Raw genomic sequence first — 19,178 nt, 5'->3', positions numbered from 1 at the left:
GAACAACATATTGATATTTATCTTTTTAAATTCATAAATGCTGTGATATGGGATCCAGCTGCACTTCCACACTAGACTCAGATAGCTTGACTCCTGTCCTCTTTCAGCAATAACCCCCCTCAGTGAACTCCCTCTGCTAACCCTGGAAAACAATATTACACTTCCTTGCCAGTGCCATTCATTTCTCTTTTTACTAGTTGTATTTTGGATAGTTTAAAATATTTTCAGACCTCTATTCCTCCAAATATTTTTTCAATGAAACAAATTAATTCCTTTAACAAACAACTATGATGAATTTCAATCTGGCTAATGGTATTTATAGATCATTAAGACTGACTCTCAGAATTATTATTCTCTACTCAAACCCTTATCTAATAATGTTTGCAAAGAGGCGCTAGATCTAAGTTATATTTTTGAGTTTGACTTGTACCCCTGTTCCCAAAATTACTAAAGAAGTGCTGTTTTGCTCAAATGAGACATTAATATGGTGTGTGTTTATTTGGTTGGTTAGATATCAAGTTGTGTTGCTTTTTGAATGCTTTTAATATAAATAACTTTGTATCTTTGGATCTGATCATGATTAGGGAATTAGGTGGTGATGAGTCTGGACCAAGGCTAACTCACAAACAATCATATTGCTAGGGGATCTAGGGGCTCAGATCACTGCAGCGCAGTACTGGAGCCTGTGTATTCCTGTCAGTTTGCCTCCCTGTATAAATAATTCCTGTAAAATGCTGTCCTTGTATCATCCCACCAATTTCTAGTGGGATTAGCTCAGGACACCGACTGTTTTTAAAGCCACCGCATCTGTTTGCTTGGGGTCACTGCCCTGTTTTCAGCCTATCTGTGAAAATGTGCACCGCCACAGCTCTTCTAGATTTATTTGTAAGTGACTAAATGTATAACATCCAACAATCAACACAAAAGACCATGACTGCTATTGGCAAGGAGTCTTCACAACTGAATACTTGCAACCTTTCATTTTATATGGATACCTTGTAAACAAAGAGCGGCACTTTTACACATTGAAAGAAACAAATTATTGTTTAACTGTTTCTGGTCTCTACCAACTCCTAAAGAAAATATGTGGTTGAATGTTAGGCTGAGAGTAGTGAGAATGAATTAAAAGACTAAAACTATACAAAAAAAAATGTAAAAACAAAAAAACACAAAAGTAAAATAGTAAACTGAAGCTTTGCAGGGAAGAAAATTGTCTACGCTGTGATTACAGATATTGTGCCTGTAATAAAAATGTGTAATCACCTCACTGAAAAGCATCGCTGATTGAGGAAATCATGTTTGGCTGGTTTACGTAATTTATTTATTTCAGAGATTGTTTGTCCACGTCAACAGTCTCTCTCACAAAAGGAGCTCCACAAGGTCCTGTACACACCCGATTTCAGATAAGTGGAAGATAATGAATGGATGGACAGACAGACAAGTCGATAGAACATCGATTTTGAACAAATAAATACAAATACAATAAAAATAAGCCCTTCTCCACACAGTAGTCTAAATAAGGTAGAGAACAGTAACAGATTTTTCACATGTGACATTTCCAGCAAATTTTGAGTTTTATGCACTTTTTCTAAGCCAACCCCTCTATTTGTACCTGAACTTAATTATTTGTTTAATGGCTACAATATACCATTCACATTTAACTTACCCGGCGGTTGTCATTTGGATAGATGGATGGACTTACATAAACTTAAAGGGCCTTTAATTCATGTTCATATGTGATTAGGTGTCATGTTATTAAAATTAATATTTATTTGAATTCATGAATTATTATTTATTATTTAGAATAAACATATTTTTATATTATATTATTATTCTTTTTATATTATATCAAATTATTATTTTTAGAAACAGGAGCAAGCAACATAAGACTTCACAGGAACATAACAGAAGCTTTGACAAAGGGAAAAGAGGATTATTATACACAGAGGAAACACTGGGCGAACAAAACAAAGGTGGAAGTATTGACAATCTAACAGACAGAGCTTAAAAGCCAAAAGAAATCCAGATTATACACAGTAAACTCTGTGGTGCTCATGCTCTAATAATACATCCGGTGGTTCTGAATCCAGCACCTCTAAGGACTCACTTTTTTCAATTACCATTTGTATTTTCTAACTTCATAATTGAAGCCTCAATCACATGTTTAACATTAAAATACATAAACGATAAACCTTGTTCACCTTATCTCGTTTTTAGTATGTGAAAACGTTATAACACCCTCATTATTAATAAAGGGCATTAACCAATTAATTTAACACAAGATAAAGCCAACCTCTATTTATGATGGGATGAGAAGAGAATAAAGAAAACGTAAAAAAACATAAATACTTTTATGTAAGGTCTTGTGTAGCACATATTCAATTGATCTTTATATTCTGGTGCATGAAGTGTAATTATATTTTAAATTGCATGATCCTGGTTCAGAGCTTTGAAACTGCACTGCGCCCTTAGAGACGACTTGGGAGGAAAGAAGCTTTGTCAAGCAACTGATCCACTGCCAGTTTCATTTTGGAGATATGCACTCTGGCTGCATGGGATGGAAACAGCACAGCTGATAGAGAACAGCTGTCCACTGTTGCACTGGACAGGGGCCAGTGTTAAGCCTGGTGGACTCACAAACACACAAAACCCCATGGGATCTGCCGACAAACTGTCCCCCAAAACTTGCATATTAGATTTACCTCTCTGTGCTTAGCCATGACTCTCAACTCTTTTCCTGTTGAAATATTCCTTCCACCTACGCCAGTCTCTATTGTGTAATAGAGTCTGTGAGAGGAATGAACAACAAGGTCTACTTTACACACCAGTGATGTTGCTTTGGGAGTTTCTTAAAGTCAATCAGAAGGGATTTCTTTCCATAAAACTGAGTAATAGTCAGTTGAACTCCACTTTCACCACATCATACAGTAGGTGTTGATTTTGTGATTTGTGAACGATTAAAAAAATGCTTTTTTTGAAATATAAGTGTCTTTGATTAGACTCTTAGCTTTAAAACTACTCTTTCTATCTTTGAGATAAAAGGAAGGTTGGTGATGTATAGATGTATAATTAACTAAGACAGCTGGATCAAGTGAGGGTTTAATTACTGAAACTAGAGCTGGGCGATAGAACGATAACGATATGTATTGCGAAATAACTTTTTCTCGATAGAAAAATTAAACTATTGCGATAGACCTCACCGCTCTTGTCCTCTTAAAAAAAAAAAAAAGAACAGCCAATCCAAATTAAGTAGCGCAGAGCCGAACCAATCACAGCCGCAGCGTCACATCACGTGACTTGTTACACAGCACAAGTGCCAAGCCGCACATGTGTATTTGTTTGGGAAGCAGCCAGCTGCCGTGCCGCCCGGGTAATGGAGGAAATGAGTGTGCCGACTAGAGAAAAATCAACCGAGAGCGTGACCGAAGGTTACCGAAGAGAAAACAGATGATGGCTCCAATGCCGGAGAGATTGTCGAACGGAAGAGCCATAGAAGTTCCGTAGTTTGAAGGTATTTCGGCTATTTCAAGTCTGACAAAGTACTGTAAATTGTGCGAAAGCAAGTCTGGAAATACAATAAACCGGTGCATGCTCAATCTCTGACTGGAAGCGCTAATTTGTCATTCGGCTTTTGTCAGACTAAAGTAACTGTTAAAACTGTTTGAAAAGCTAAACTATACAACAAGGAGAGATTGAGAATTTCCTTTTAGTTCTCAGTTTATTTGATATTGACAAAATTAGTCAATTTTGCCTGTTCTTCTGTAAAACAAACTAAGATTTCTTTTTAGAATTAATATTTTGTTTCTAAGTGGAATTGATAATTTAGTAGTCTGTTTTGTTTGTTCTATTTTGAAACTTAAACGCTTTAGCGGCTGCCTTTTGTGTAGTTTGCAATATTTGCCTTTATTTATCTGAAAAAGTCTCATGTTCCTTAAGTACATCTACCCTGTTGAACTTATTATGGGAAATAAATATTTAAATCAAAACAAGCTGCTGATTATTTCACATTTTACTTGTAAGCAACGGCACATTTAAATCTTACAAATATAGTTATTTGGCTTATATCGTGATATATATCGTTATCGCCTGAAATGAAAAAAACATATCGTGATATGAAAAAATCTTATATCGCCCAGCTCTAACTGAAACCTTAAAGGTTTGTGATATGTAGCCCATTAATAGAGATAGTTTAATCTTAAATATGATCCATCTATCTCTATTAATCATATTTAAGCCTTAATTAATGGCAGGACTTCTTTGAGCAGTCTTGTAGGATTGGGGTCTAATAGACACATTGAAGGTTTGGAGAAAGTGATTACTGAAGTTAACTCAAAGATTAATTGGATAGACTCATCAGTGGTACTGTTATTGAAAGTATCTGCATGTAATGATGCCATTGTGAGATGGTTATGAATAATTTTTTCTCTATTGGTTAGATTTTTATTTGTGAAGAAACGTGAGCTCATTACTAGTTAAGGTTCAAGGAAAGTGTGGCTCAGCAGACCGATTCTGGCTACAGTGTTGAAAAGAAAACTGGGGTTGCTCTTATTTTCTTCACTAATGAAAAGTAAGATGTCCTAGCCTTTTAGGAGGGCTTTTATATAGAGCAATAAACTATTTTTCCAGGTTAAATGAAGATCTTCTAAATTAATGAGATGCCATTTCCTCTCTAACTTTTGAGTTATCTGCTATAAGGTGCACATTAGAGAGTGCAGGAAGTCAAGTACTTGTGATTTGAGGCTTTCTTTTTCAGAAGCGCCACAGTATCCAGAGTCATGCACAATGTCGATGTGACACCATTAACAAGATAATTGACCTCTGTGGGAGTAGCAGCTCTGCACTGTGTTGACACAATAAGTGGAGGAAAAATACGCTTAAATGTAATTACTGCGCTTTCAGGAAGACGTCTACAGTAATGAAATGTATTACCCACTATTGAGTAATCCATTATTGTAAATTTAAGTGTTGTTAAGATTTAATCAGACAAAAGAGGGTTTTCAGGGAACACTGTATAAATGTTCAGTTCCTATGTCACATGTCAGAACAAGATCCAGGGTGTGATTGAAGTGGTGGGTGGGTTCTTTTACATTTTGAGCCAATTAAGTTTAATAATAGATTAAATGTTTCTTTTGATCTTTCTTGTTGCCATCATGTGCAGCCCTTTAATGAGTAGGGCATTTTCTGGATTGAATGAATGAATGATATTAAATCTTTTAAAAATATAAAACAAACATGATCTTATTGCTTTTCAGTGTATTTTTTTTTATAAGTGCATTCATTGTTATCATTAAGAAACATGTCAGGAAAATCTCCTGTGATGGGTCCATTACATTACAGGTTTAAAAAAAAAAAACCTGTGCCGGGCACACCAAAAAGCAAGATAAATATATATAGGTACTCCTGTATTCATCTAGAGAACACGCAGAAAGTAAATTTGGTAGAGTTGAGACATGGGGCAACAATGCAGAGCTGAAATGAAAGGCCTGCTTAAGTGAAAATAAAGGGAAAGCACAAGAGACAGAAGACTTACAAAATAAATCTGGAAGCAACAAAACACAGAAACAAAACATGACTGAACATGGAGAAACACAAGGGAGGCTACAATCAACAAGGAAATCCAAATTCAAAAAATAGAGGACAACAAAGGTCAAACAAGAAAGCGACTACATGTTTTCTATATTGACCATTTCTGAATAAAATGAAATCTGAACATATGCAGTGAAAAGCAGAGAAATGTAAGCTGTTGTAGGTCAAAAGCTGGTATGTCATCCATGTTAATACACTGTGCATATGTGTAAGCCCACTCTGCTGCAGCTGTTTTTTTTTTCCATCTGATTTAACAAATCTTTGTTTAATGCTTAATAATTTCTCATGTAAACATCAAAGAAATGCAACACCAGTGAAAGGTAACAGCAAGATTTTTCTTTTTCTGGACCACTTTCACATCACATTTTCCACCCATGCGATAAATTGATAGCCTGGTACTCCCACGACAGGCTATCAATTTATTGCAGGTCATGAACTTACAGTTGTTCCAGTATGTTATAATAAAATGCCAGTTAGGGGGGAAACTCTGTATATACAAATGAAAGCGATAGAAGTTCTGAGGCTTTGTGGGATTTACAACCTTGATAAAATACTCATCACCTACCTTGTTCCAACTGGAATTACAAAATCACAGCTTTTGTGACAACCAGGGACATCATTTCATCTCAAGGCTAAAGTCAACATCAAAGTCAATCGGCCTTGGCAACACAATTGCCTTTTTTTGCTTTTTAAATGCTTTTAACAATTTGTTAATTCACCCTGTTAATTTTTTCCACTTATTCAGTCAGGAATGAATCTGAATTAAAAAGAAATGACTGACTCTGTGGCACTCCCTCCTCAATGACGGAGAAATTGTTAGCGATTTTCAATAAGGATTGATACTTTGTTTCTAATTCTAAAGTTCAGTATGTAGCCCATTGAATTGAAACAAAAAGAAGCAGCACTGCAGTAAATGTCCAAAATGTTTGATATGTCAGTCATGGCAGCTCCAGCTAGCTGGGTTTTAAACGCTAGCATCAGAGCTACCAGGGTTATAGTTTGCCTAGTTGTGGCACAGAGCCAGTTTTATGAATAAGAGAGCTAGCTTTCTGCTACAGCTGTTAATATTAATGTAATGTAATATTTCTTTATGGATACTGTAATATGATTAGGTTAAAGCAGTGTTGTTGTTAGGCCCACCCAATAAAGTATCTGTGCCCCCTTAGCTGAATTCTATTAATAATAAAAGTTGCATTAATTCATATAGTTTGTTAATGAAAACCTTAAATAGCCATATTAGTAAAAAGTCATAGCTGTGCAAGTTTTTCAGTTAACACTTTAGTGCTTCTGTAGCAGTCCTGGTAAAAGAAGATGACACAGAGTGGATAGGCCAATAACGGTCAGACTGCTTCTAATGTCTCTTTGAATCCAAAAATACCTCAATCATCCGTTTGTGCAACTACTTTTAAACCATGGAGCTACTGAAAAACTATGAAACAAGTAGAAATGTGCTGAGGAGATTCTGTGTTTACAATTGGCCGGTGAGTTCATTGATCCACTTTCAGGGAAAATGTTTCTCCTTTTTGTTTCCTACTTTGCTTCTGCAATCTAAGACAGTTTAAAATTGTGGCTACATTATTTTATGGGTGTACTGTGCATGTATGGTTATAATTGTGCATAGCATGACTTGAGCCAAGTGACCACCTGTCGACTTCATATGGTCTGCTGCTAAAGAAGGTAGAAAATATTCACATATTCAAATCTTGGTTTTCAGTTACAACTGCTATGAAATGATCGCATTTGTTACGCTCTCCTCTTTTAGCCAATTACTGAACCTAAAGACAATACCTGAAGAACCCTTTTCTCTATACTGACATAAGCTTGTAGATGATGTGGTGGCTCTTAGCACTTTCTCCAGCTTCTCTTTCACCAATTCACCTCCATCCTTCCATTTTACAAGCTCCCATGTTCTTTCTCTCATTCTTTGTGTTTATTGTCAGCGTGCTTCACTGAGTGAATTTCAACCAGTTTTCACCTGCTCCTTGAGAGAATTCAAAAATAGAACATTTGATCCGTGAGTTCTGAATTTGTTTCCCATCTTTTGAGATTTGAGTCTCTAAATGATGCCCAAGCTTCAAGAAACAAACCACTTTTCAACACAAGTTGCTACGTGATACTGTGAGCCACTGTTATTCTGCTGCAACCAGCCCTCATGTAAGGGTGTTACATCCATTCTTTAGATGAAATGATCTCTTTTTTCTCAAATTCCACACATTGTTACTGTTGTGAAAATCAAAATTTCAAATACCATATAGCTTATTAAACTCAGCATAAGGACAAGAAAATGTTGTTTTCTATTTCTGCAAGTCTTATGATATTTTGTTCCTCAACCTGGCAGAGGTGTGGGAAGGACAGTGATGAATCAAAAGATTTTCTGTACTAGGAAATCTAAAATATTTAAGTGTAATTCAGCATCACATTTTTTATAATGGCTTGTGCTGGATGTGTATTTTCTTCTTGTATGATGGTGGATGTTCAATGGACATTCAGAGAGTTGGTGTGACAGAGTGCAAAAGATAGGGTGAGATGAATGTGTTTAAAATGCAGATTAAACATGTACCCATTTATAAGCAAAGAAGGAAAATAGGAAAATAGTCCAGAGTCTCATTTCTGTCCACGAAACTGAATTTTTTTTTTTATAACAGACATCTAAACTCTTCAAAAGAAAATTCATTATGCGTCACTGTCATGCCCTGCTCCTGTTCATTATTTCTTTTTAAGTAACATAAGGTCCTCTTCAAAAATCTGTGTGACAGACTTCCTAAAATTACCCGTGACCATTATTTCTCTTCTCTTACCCTGACAGGAGGTGAAGTACTTTCAGTTTCCTGGTGAGCTACTAATGAGGATGCTGAAGATGCTGATTCTCCCACTCGTCGTGTCCAGGTACCTGCACGTCAGTACAGCTCTAACACAATGACCCAAATCACTTAACTTAGCATATCTAAAGTTTCCAGTAATGTATTCAGTTGCTTATTAAGACATACATACATTTACATTCTGCTGGTTTGGGATAATTGACATTGGAATCAAGTTTGACAAAATATGTGAATCTAAAATAAAATAAAAATAAAATGATAGATGCAATAAGGCTTTACTTAATTTTAAATCCACGTGAATAGAAAAATAGCAAAATAATTTGATCAGCTGCTTACCTGTACTGCAAGTGCAATAAACTGACAGTATTGTTTGCCTTTGATTCATCCTAGCTCCATTTGCGCTTGATCCATTGATTGAACAGTTCATCTCTGTTTCTTTGTTAGCTCATCGAGTATCCGGTCGTTAAGTCTGACGTCACTAGCCATGTCTGGGCCTAAACTCCGCTGCTAGGTCCATATATCAAACGATCCCTATGGCATTACTGAGAGTTGAAAAACTGTCTAAAGTCTTTCATCTTTAATAAAATGATCAGCGTTCTGCTCTACCAGGTGTAACAATTGAGTTTAACATCCAGGCATTCATGAAAACGGAATTTATGACATTTAACGGAGTTAGAAGTTAACAGGAAGTTAGCTCGCTAGCTTCTATCTAAATACAATATAGCATGTCCTGACTGCGGGGTTTTGGAAACAAATTAAAACGTACAGCTCTGTTATCACTTCCAACATAAATGAAGACAGAAAACTAAACAGCAGTGACGTTTGTAGGGTTACTGAAGTTTGGCTAGCTGGTATATAATGATGTGCTACGTGACCGCTAGCGGCACAGCTATGTTAGCATAATATAAACAAGCTAATTTTTTTCACTCAATAAAAGTTAACGTGAGTGTTCTCGGTGGTCAGGAACAAATGTAATCGCATGGCAGGATGCTGTAAAAGGACCAAACTTCAGCCAGGAGAACAACTGAGATAATCCATCCACAATACGAGGTTAGTCATTCATATACTGCTGCATGGGCTGGGCTGTAGTTACATTCTAAGGTTTTAAAAACTGAGCTTAAATAAATGATTAGCTGTAATAAAAGCTGAGGGAGGTCAACAGTGATCACTCACTGTTTTAGGAGCTTTTTGAGATTAAATATAAGAAAATACAAAACATTAAACATGTTAACAACACAAAAGCCATATTAAACGCAGACTATTTTAGGCCCGGAAGTAGGATTCGTCACGTCATCACTTAATGACAGGATAAACACCAAAGCTCTCACAATGTGTTCTCACACAGTGCCTGCTTATTGCTTCTCTTTATCCTTTTTAGATTCGTTTTCACCAACTTGTTACTTTTTGAATGTGGACGCTAAAAGCTGTCTGGTCGGTTTAGAACAGGGGTGTCAAACTCAAATACACAGTGGGCCAAAATTCAAAACTGGAACAAAGTCTCAGGCTAACATTAATATTTATTGAAAAAAAAATCTTCCTCCAGATATAAGAATGAATCTTTTCTTATGGACTCAAATAAGTTTTGTTGGAAAACTGAATATGGAACAAGCAAAGCTTAATACTAAACAATATATATATTAGCTGTATAATACCAGTAGGCCAGCTCCAAATTTGGCCCGCGGGCCAGAGTTTGACCCCTATGACTTATGGCAAAGTTACAGTCTCAATGTTATTCTTTATTTTTTCTCAGTGTCTTCTTGAGGGACAGTATGTGTATATGTGTACGTGATATTAAATGAATGTTTAAGTGCAGGTTATTGTGCAGACTCAGCACAGAGCATCAAAGAGTTGATTTGTAGTGTGTCACATCATTGTGGTGGCAGCTGTCCTGGCAGCCATTTTTGGAATTCCATAAGATACTATGATTCATATCAGTATGTCACACATAAACACATTGTATTGAATGACACAAAAACAGAATCTTATGAGAACAGTGAGACCAAATTCACAACCCAATAGAAACAGATCCATGTACATTTACAGCAATATTCAAACTGAATACAGGCTGCTGGCCATTGACATGTAGTATCCTTTTGACTTGAAGTCACCTGGAACTGTAGCTGTGCTGTAGACAAATAATGAAGCACAGTTTGACCAGAATAAGAATTAGAATCTTTAACACACTAAGATAATAAAATACACAAGCTATTTGGCTGGTAACTGGCAATAAGCCAGAGGACTAATGGTCCAGAAGGCCCAAATTAAACTAGTAATGTCCAGACATCTAGCCTATATTACTTAATATTCATTAACCTATTTAAAAAGCACTTTTGCTCTGTTTCAGGTAAAGTGTAAATCTGCACCTCTGATTTGTGTGATTACATTTTCTCTTTGTCTTTTTCTGCTGCAGCAGCCAAAGTCTGATTTATTAATGACAAACCAGTGGTAGAAGCATCATAACATCAAGAAAACTGGACAATTAAAGGATTTTTCTTTTTACATAAAAAAGAAAAAAATGTTTGATGATCTGAAATGTTTAAGTGTGACAAACATACAAATAAATAGGAAAACGCTTTTTCACACCATTGTCATATAAAAGACTTACTTCCTTCATTCTGTTCATTGACCCCATTGTGGACCACTAAAATTTTGTATACTATGTAGTATATACCTTATTTACTTTATTTATAAAATTTTGGGTTTGTTTTGTTTTTTTGCACTACATTAGACAACATCAAAATAGCGTTGTCAAAAATGACAATAGCGTTGGCATTTTTGTTATTTGTGTTTTGTAATCTTTATAAAAACCTAGAAAAAAACACCTCTTAATCTTTGGTATATGGCGAGGCGCTGTGGACATCTAAGTTTGTGATTGTGTAGATTTTTCAAATCAATACCATGGTTGCATCTACTGAAAATCTCTGTGAAGCTTAAATTTCAGTGACCTTGACTTCAAGGTCAGAGGTCAACTTTTCTCAAAATCGGAGGAGTTTCACATTTATAACACAGGTATGTCTACTAGGAGGCTGAAGGGTAGCACTATATATTTATAAACAATCAAAAACAACAATTTATTTCCAATTTGTATGGAATTTATTTCTGTAAACATGGTGTTTTAGGTCAGATTAAAGGACTGATGTGATGGTAAGGTGTCCGCTGCTCTGCTTTGAATATTGGTAGGCTTTTTTTTTTTTTTAAATTTTCACAAGAATTGCTAGTTCCCCTAGAGTTTTGGCCACCCCAGCAATCAGAAGATTCCCTATGAGCAAGCATTTAGCGACAGTGGGAAGGAAAAACTCCCTTTAAAAAGGAAGAAACCTTCGACAGAACCAGGCTCAGGAAGGGACAGTCATCTGCCGCGACTGGTTGGGGTGGGGGGAGTGAAAATTAAAAAAAAAAAAGCCAAAGTGATAATTATTGGAGCAGCTTAATTAATATTTCCAGTGTAATTTGCTGTTAATATCCTTTTCCAACCCCAGTTTGTGTTTTTATCACTTTTGTCCAGGGTGGAAGATGCCATGCTGGAGATTGACTCTGTATGGTTCTTCAATGTTGATACTTGGGAACCTGTTGGAGAGGCCAGGGTTGAAAAAGGGATGCCGTAGAACCTGAGAGGGTGTTATCCGCTGGTGTGCATCCAAGGCCAACATCTCTTTAATTAGGCTGACAAATAAGTGTTGGCCATCTTCTGGTCCTCGTCTAAACATCATTATTTGTTCGAGGTCATCCAGACGTTTAAGTTTTATGTATCTTGTCTCCAAAGATTCATATCCTGTCTCGTATTTAAATTGTTGGGCAGTCTTAAATGTCCAGCGTTGTTGGTTATAGTTGTAGTTGTCTTTTGTGAAATAGTCTTCAGTGTACACGCCAGGATCGAGAACATGATCTGGTGGCTGACCCTGAGTCTCTATGATGAATTTCAAAACATCATAATATTTTTTTCCAGGGTAGAGTGGCACCCCTGTAACAAGCTCAACAGCCACCAGCCCCAGAGACCACATGTCACATGCTTCGTTATAAGGAAGGCCAAGCATAACCTCAGGTGCACTATAACCAACTGTCCCCACACGTTCACCAGGCATCACTGCAGACGCAGGACATGCGAGGCCAAAGTCTATAAGTCTGACTTTGACTTGAGACTCATAGCGATTTACAACCATGATGTTTCCAGGTTTGAGGTCAGCGTGCACTATTCCCAACGAACCCAAGTGGGACAGAGCATTTGTGAGCTGACCTAAAATTGGCCTGACTTCACTTATGGGGAGACCCTGGTTTTTCCGGTCCCCTATATAGTCCCACAGGCATTGATCAAGGAGTTCGAATTTTAAGCAAACCCGCTCTCCGTCGTGGAAAAAGCCGTTCCATTTAACAATGTTGGCGGCATCTGGATCCAACCTTCTCAGCTGCTCCAGGATGAAAATTTCCAGTTTTGCCTGTTGCAGAATATCAAGGTCGCTCTTGTTGACTTTAATAGCCACAGCTCGGTTGGTCATGGTATCACGACATTTGGCTACAATACCAAAGCCCCCTTCTCCAAGGAAACCCTCTACCTTGTAGTGGTTTCCCAAAATGCTCTCTTTAACTATTCCAAGCTCATTTGAGCTGAAGGATGGGTTAGCTGACATGGTGAAATGTGTCGGCTTGGTCAGTGAATTGCTAAGTAACGCGAAATTCTCTCAAAACTCTCCAAAAGGGTTTGCTTACTGTCAGGTCAAGGTCTGTTGAGCAGCAAAGTTTAACAGAGCAAAGCTCCTACTTAAGGGTTTTTTCTCTCAGCAAGATGATGACATCACAAGGGATGAAAGGCATTCTACTTTGGATCAAAGGCATTCTATTTTTGATCAATGGCATTCTATTTTTTCAGTTGAAACATTGAAAAAAAAATAGTGTTTCAACAGGGCAGGCTGGCGCCCTGTGGGAGGCAGAGGTGATAGGGTAAGGATGCAGAGGATAAGAAAAGATCTTATCTGTCAGCTCATCAGCGAGCAGCCGCAGAATCACAGGTGCAGCTTGGCAGGGGATGGAGAGTGAAGACAAAATCAACAATGACTTATGGCAGGGGTGTCAAACTCAAATACACAGTGGGCCAAAATTCAAAACTGGAACAAAGTCGCGGGCTAACATTAATATTTATTGAAAAAAAAAAATCTTCCTCCAGATATAAGAATGAATCTTTTCTTATGGACTCAAATAAGTTTTGTTGGAAAACTGAATATGGAACAAGCAAAGCTTAATACTAAACAATATATATATTAGCTGTATAATACCAGTAGGCCAGCTCTAATAGTAATTTGGTATGGCTTCGCGGGCCAAATGTAATTAGGCTGCGGGACAAATTTGGCCCGCGGGCCAGAGTTTGACACCTATGGTTTAGAAAGTCATTGTGGTTTGGGTTAAAGTACACTCTTTCACACCAGTAACCTTCATGTTGAAAAATTATGTGTTGGAAGTGGGCCCCTCTTACTATCATAACACAGAGGTAAGCCTGTGGTTTTGAAAAAAAGTACATTATTTTATCCACTGAGAGTGAAAACTTTGTTTCTCTCCATAGAAAAGCCCTCTTTAGAGTCATGTCCATAAAAATTCTCCTTTTTTAAAGTGTCAGTGTGCTGCCTGCACGTCTTTACAGTTTGCTTCATCTGCTCCATCTTATCTAAACTTATCTCTATTGGAGCTTTTCTCATGAATCTGTTTATATACCAGTAAAATTACTAACAAACATCCCATGTAAGGAAATGCTGTTTATTATTTTTTTTTTTTAAGATGGCGCCGGTGAGGTCGGCTGCCGTCACGACTGCTCCGACCACCTTTTCTTTGTTTTTGTTCTTTAAGTTAGTTTTCAGCGTTTCTAAATCGGCAAAATCATCACCATTGGGTACATTAGGTATGACAGTGACACTCTTGTTTCTATTGGTATACGATGTACTCACAATTCGAAGTTTTTAACTCCGGATCCGAGCTGGCCGAGTGAGATCTTGAGGGGGAACAAAGGACGCGACGCGAAGCGGCCTCGAGGGAAACGAGCCGGCGTCAGGAACAGGCTGAGAGCTCGTGCACACCGCACACCTCTGCCTAGCATCCTGCTCGCCAACGTCCAGTCACTGGAGAACAAGCTTGATGACCTCAGGGCCAGGATAAAGTTCCAGAGAGACATTCGGGACTGCAATCTCCTCTGCTTCACCGAGACATGGCTGAACCCAGCGGTGCCGGACCACGCCATCCAGCCGGCCGAGTTCTCTCGGTTCACCGCATGGACAGGACACGGGACTCGGGGAAGTCAAGGGGAGGCGGCGTGTGTTTAATGGTGAACAACAATTGGTGCAACAGTGCGAACGTTGTTCCTCTCACACGCTCCTGCACACCAAATCTGGAACTACTGTCCATCATGTGTCGTCCTTTTTATCTACCTCGAGAGTTTACATCGGTCATTATAAGTGCCGTTTATATTCCACCACAAGCGGACACGGTCACCGCCTTATGCGAGCTGCATGAGGCACTCACACAGCACCAGACACAACACCGGGACGCTGCGCTTATTGTAACGGGGGACTTTAATAGTGCCAACCTCAAACGCGCAGCGCCGAACTTTTATCAACATATCACCTGCCCCACCAGAGGTGAAAGGACACTGGACCACTGCTACACTACGGTCAAGGACGGCTACAAGGCACAATCCCGCCCTCCGTTTGGCAAATCCGATCACGCCGCCATCTTCCTCATGCCAAAATACAAACAAAGGCTGAAACGGGAAGTTCCGGTTCAGAGGAAGGTCGCGCGCTGGACGGATCAATCGGTGGCCGCGTTACAGGACGCACTCGACGACGCAGACTGGGACATGTTCAGAAACAGCTCCGACGATGATGTCAACGTGTTTACGGAAGCGGTTGTGGGATTCATCGGGAAACTAGCGGATGATACCGTGGAGACAAAGACTATCACAACGTTTCCCAACCAGAAGCCGTGGGTGGATAAAACCATCCGCGACGCTCTGAGATCCCGCACAGCTGCCTACAACACGGGACTCACGACGGGGGACATGGACCTGTACAAAGCCGCGTCATATAACGTGCGGAAGGCGGTGAAAGAGGCGAAGCAGCGCTACGGGAGGAAACTAGAGTCACAACTCCAACAGAGTGACTCTAGGAGCCTGTGGCGGGGACTAAGGACAATAACGGATTATAAAGCACCAACAACCGGTATGACGAACACGGCCGTGACTCTGGCAGATGAGCTGAACACTTTCTATGCTCGCTTCGAGGCTGCAGCTAAGGACTCCAACGATGCTAGTGCTAGCGGCGCTAACGGCTGCAGACAGGAAGATACTGCCAGCACCGGAAACGTGCTCGTCATCTCCGAGCATGAAGTAAGGAGAGCCTTCAAGAGAGTGAACACCAGGAAAGCAGCAGGACCAGACGGCATCCCAGGTCGTATCCTCAGAGCCTGCGCATACCAGCTAGCTCCTGTGTTCACTGAGATATTCAACATCTCTTTATCTCAGTCGGTGATCCCCACATGCTTCAAAGAGTCCATCATTGTTCCTGTCCCAAAGAAACCCCACCCTGCTTCTCTCAATGACTATCGCCCTGTAGCCCTCACCTCAGTAGTGATGAAGTGCTTTGAACGCCTGGTCAGAGACTTCATCATTTCTTCACTACCAGACACACTGGACCCACTACAGTTCGCTTACCGTCCAAATCGTTCCACAGACGATGCCATCTCTCATCTCCTCCACACATCACTTACTCACTTGGACACTAGAAGGGGGAATTATGTTAAAATGCTCTTCATAGACTACAGCTCTGCATTTAATACCATAATTCCCTCCACACTCACCACCAAGCTGGAGCATCTGGGACTCAGCTCATCTATGTGTCAGTGGATCTCCAACTTCCTAACTGGCAGACCACAGGCAGTAAGGATGGGCGGACATGTCTCAGCCTCCACCATTCTCAGCACTGGAGCCCCCCAGGGGTGTGTTCTGAGCCCCCTGCTGTACTCCTTGTACACATATGACTGTGTGGCCACTACCAGCTCCACCACCATCATCAAGTTTGCTGACGACACCGTCGTTGTGGGCCTGATCTCTGACAACAACGAGACGCCCTACCTGAAGGAGATTAGGAATCTGGAGAACTGGTGCCAGAGGAACAACCTCCTTCTAAACGTCAGTAAGACAAAGGAGTTGATAGTGGACTTCAGCACTAAGCAGGAGAGGAACTACCAGACCCGTCATCAACGAGTGCCCAGTGGAGAGAGTGGACAGCTTCAAATACCTCGGAGTTCACATCACGCAGGACCTGTCATGGTCCTGTCACATCAACACCGTGGTGAAAAAGGCCTGTCAGCGTCTCTACCACCTCAGACGCTTGAGAGACTTCCGACTGCCCCCCAAGGTGCTCAGGAACTTTTACTCCTGCACCATAGAGAGCATCCTGACGGGAAACATCTTAACCTGGTTCGGGAACAGCACCATGCAGGACAGACGAGCTCTACAGAGGGTTGTGCGTTCAGCTGAGCGCACCATCCGCTCCGAGCTCCCTGACCTGCACTCAATCTACAGCAGGCGGTGCTGGACCAAGGCCAGGAAGATCGTGAAGGACCTCAGCCATCCCAACAACGGACTGTTCTCTCTGTTGAGGTCAGGAAAGAGATTCCGCTCCCTGAAGACCAACACAGAGAGACTGAGGAGGAGCTTCTTCCCGCAGGCGATACGGTCTCTCAATCACACCACCACACAGTACTGACCCACACATATAGTTCTTACACACACACTGGACATTCTGGACATTTGTTTACACTTCATCACTTTAAGCATATTTGCACTGCACAAGACACTGTATAATGTGGATTGCAGCTGCTGTTATTGTGTGTATATATATTTATATTTCTCTTACATTCTTATAAATGTCTATACTTTGTATTTTGTTGTACAGTTATCTTATTTTCAACTTTAATTTATATATTTTATCTTATTCTTTCCCAGTTAAATTTACCCTTCATTCTTTTTGTGTTGTACAGTTATCTCATTCTTAACTTAATTTTTTTATATTTTATTTTATTCCTTCCTGGTTAAATTTACCCTTTTTTATTTTCATATTTATTTATTTATTTCCTATCTTATTCATAGCCTTTTCTTTTTCTTTAGGTCACGAGCAGTTGTCCAAGCATTTCACTACATATCATACTGTGTATGACTGTGTATGTGACAAATAAAAATTTGAATTTGAATTTGAATTTGATATTATTCAACATAAAACTAGCTCACTGAATAAGATTTTGCATGGAAAAAATACATTTTAAAAGCATCCATTTATTTTCTTATTTGCTGAGAAATACAAAACGTTTCTTCATTAATCTTGTTTTGAGAATTTGTATGTAGTTTAATCTTTGGTTTTGATGATGGTTCTTTAATTATTTGTCTCATTGCATTTCTCTTTTGTTTGCTTTCACAAGTGAAACTAACATTTTTACTTTGAGGAATTTACTTTGAACATTCAGTATGTAGGATATGTCTAAATGATCGCCGTCCATATCAGTAGCTTTTGGAGCTTCCGTCGTTGTTTTAAAGGGAAATGAAACTGGGAAACAAACCACAGCTTCCTGCATTTGAGTCCAGTGTTTTAATTAGCCATCTAACCACCTGATGCTCTTCTCCTATGTGTCATTTGCTGTTTGCTGTCCAAATACCTTTATTTGTGTGTTGCGTGTTGTTACTAGGTCAAAATGTACTCGCATGTAATGTGGAAAAAATGTCACAGAAAAATATTCAAAGTGGCACCACTGCCAAAGCTTAATTTTGATGTATTTACCAATAATAGCTTTCAAACTTCTGAAGTGCTTTTTATTGTTATTCACTCTTAGGAATGTAACAGAATAATATAAATTAAAAACTAAATTGGCAACATTTATGAAACACAAAATTTGTGCAGCTGCTAAAACTTTGGAGTTTGAATAAATTTATATTCGGAATATAAATACCTTGTGTACTCCTAGTTCAGAAGGAAATATCTGAAAAGTCTGTCTGTTCACAGAATGCAATATGAAAGTATATTAATAGAAAGCTTAGTAGAAGGGAAAAGTGTGGTAGGAAAAGGTGCACAAGCAACAGGGATAACTGCAGCCTTGAGAGGATTGTCATGAAAAGTTATATTTTGTTAAGTCCAAAGTAAATTCAGATATTTAAAAGAAGACTTTTGAGCACTTTGTGCTTCCATTTGCTGAGAAGATTTATGGAGCAGCTGATTTTCTTTTCCACAGGACTTAGGACCTGTCCACAGCACCAAAACTACTACCAAATTCTTTACTGATGATGTTATTGCTGTGCTTGATTGGCCAAGCAGTGGTTTATTGCCAACAAGATAATAAAAAAATACCCAGCCCAACAAAGTACAGACAAACTGAATGTTGCAATCAAAGCAACCTGGGCTTCAGTAACACCTGAGCAGCGCCACAATCTGATAACCTCTAAGCCACACCAGAGTATTATTTTGAATTCACCAATCGGTCCATCCATCCATCCATCCATCCATCCAATTGTTGCACTTATCCAATTCAGGGTCACAGGGGGAATGGAACCCAGCTACCATAGGGGCAGGGCACACGCTGTCTGTCAAAGGGCTAAAACAGTGACACAGACCACATTCACACTCACAGTCACATCTATGGGCAAATTAGAATCCCCAATTAACTTGACCCCATTAACTGAATGACTGGGCTGTAGGAAGCTGGAGAGTACCTGGAGAGAACCCACACAGACATGCTAACTCCACACAG

General features: G+C 39.2%; 3 protein-coding genes across 3 annotated transcripts in view; 2 read left to right on the top strand and 1 right to left on the bottom strand.

Moving 5' to 3' along the window:
- slc1a7b (solute carrier family 1 member 7b) overlaps nucleotides 1-19,178 on the top strand; it is a 52,093-nt gene that overhangs the window by 9,190 nt on the left and 23,725 nt on the right. The window contains exon 2 of the mRNA XM_006790511.2: nucleotides 8,393-8,472. Within this exon, the coding sequence (XP_006790574.1) occupies nucleotides 8,393-8,472 (80 nt within the window). The remainder of the gene's footprint in view (nucleotides 1-8,392; nucleotides 8,473-19,178) is intronic.
- LOC148096024 (homeodomain-interacting protein kinase 3-like) lies at nucleotides 11,398-13,109 on the bottom strand. Its single transcript, XM_087836459.1, has one exon. The coding sequence runs from the start codon at nucleotides 13,028-13,030 to the stop codon at nucleotides 11,897-11,899; it is 1,134 nt and encodes a 377-aa protein (XP_087692585.1). The 5' UTR covers nucleotides 13,031-13,109; the 3' UTR covers nucleotides 11,398-11,896.
- On the top strand, nucleotides 14,593-18,767 carry LOC148096023 (uncharacterized). Its single transcript, XM_087835730.1, has 2 exons — nucleotides 14,593-16,476; nucleotides 18,663-18,767. Exons 1-2 carry the CDS (start codon nucleotides 14,593-14,595, stop codon nucleotides 18,765-18,767), a joined length of 1,989 nt encoding a protein of 662 aa, XP_087691856.1.

The sequence above is a fragment of the Neolamprologus brichardi genome, chromosome 23, assembly GCF_056152115.1.
Source record: "Neolamprologus brichardi isolate AB-2024 chromosome 23, ASM5615211v1, whole genome shotgun sequence".
Taxonomy (NCBI): Eukaryota; Metazoa; Chordata; class Actinopteri; order Cichliformes; family Cichlidae; genus Neolamprologus; species Neolamprologus brichardi.
This window is presented reverse-complemented; position numbering and strand designations above follow the sequence as displayed.

Coding starts and splice junctions, on each gene's coding strand:
- LOC148096024 (XM_087836459.1), bottom strand. CDS start 13,030: ATGTCAGCTAACCCATCCTTCAGCTCAAATGAGCTTGGAATAGTTAAA.
- LOC148096023 (XM_087835730.1), top strand. CDS start 14,593: ATGGCTGAACCCAGCGGTGCCGGACCACGCCATCCAGCCGGCCGAGTT. Junction 16,477..18,662: donor TTGCTGACGACACCGTCGTT/GTGGGCCTGATC, acceptor TCTTTTCCACAG/GACTTAGGACCTGTCCACAG.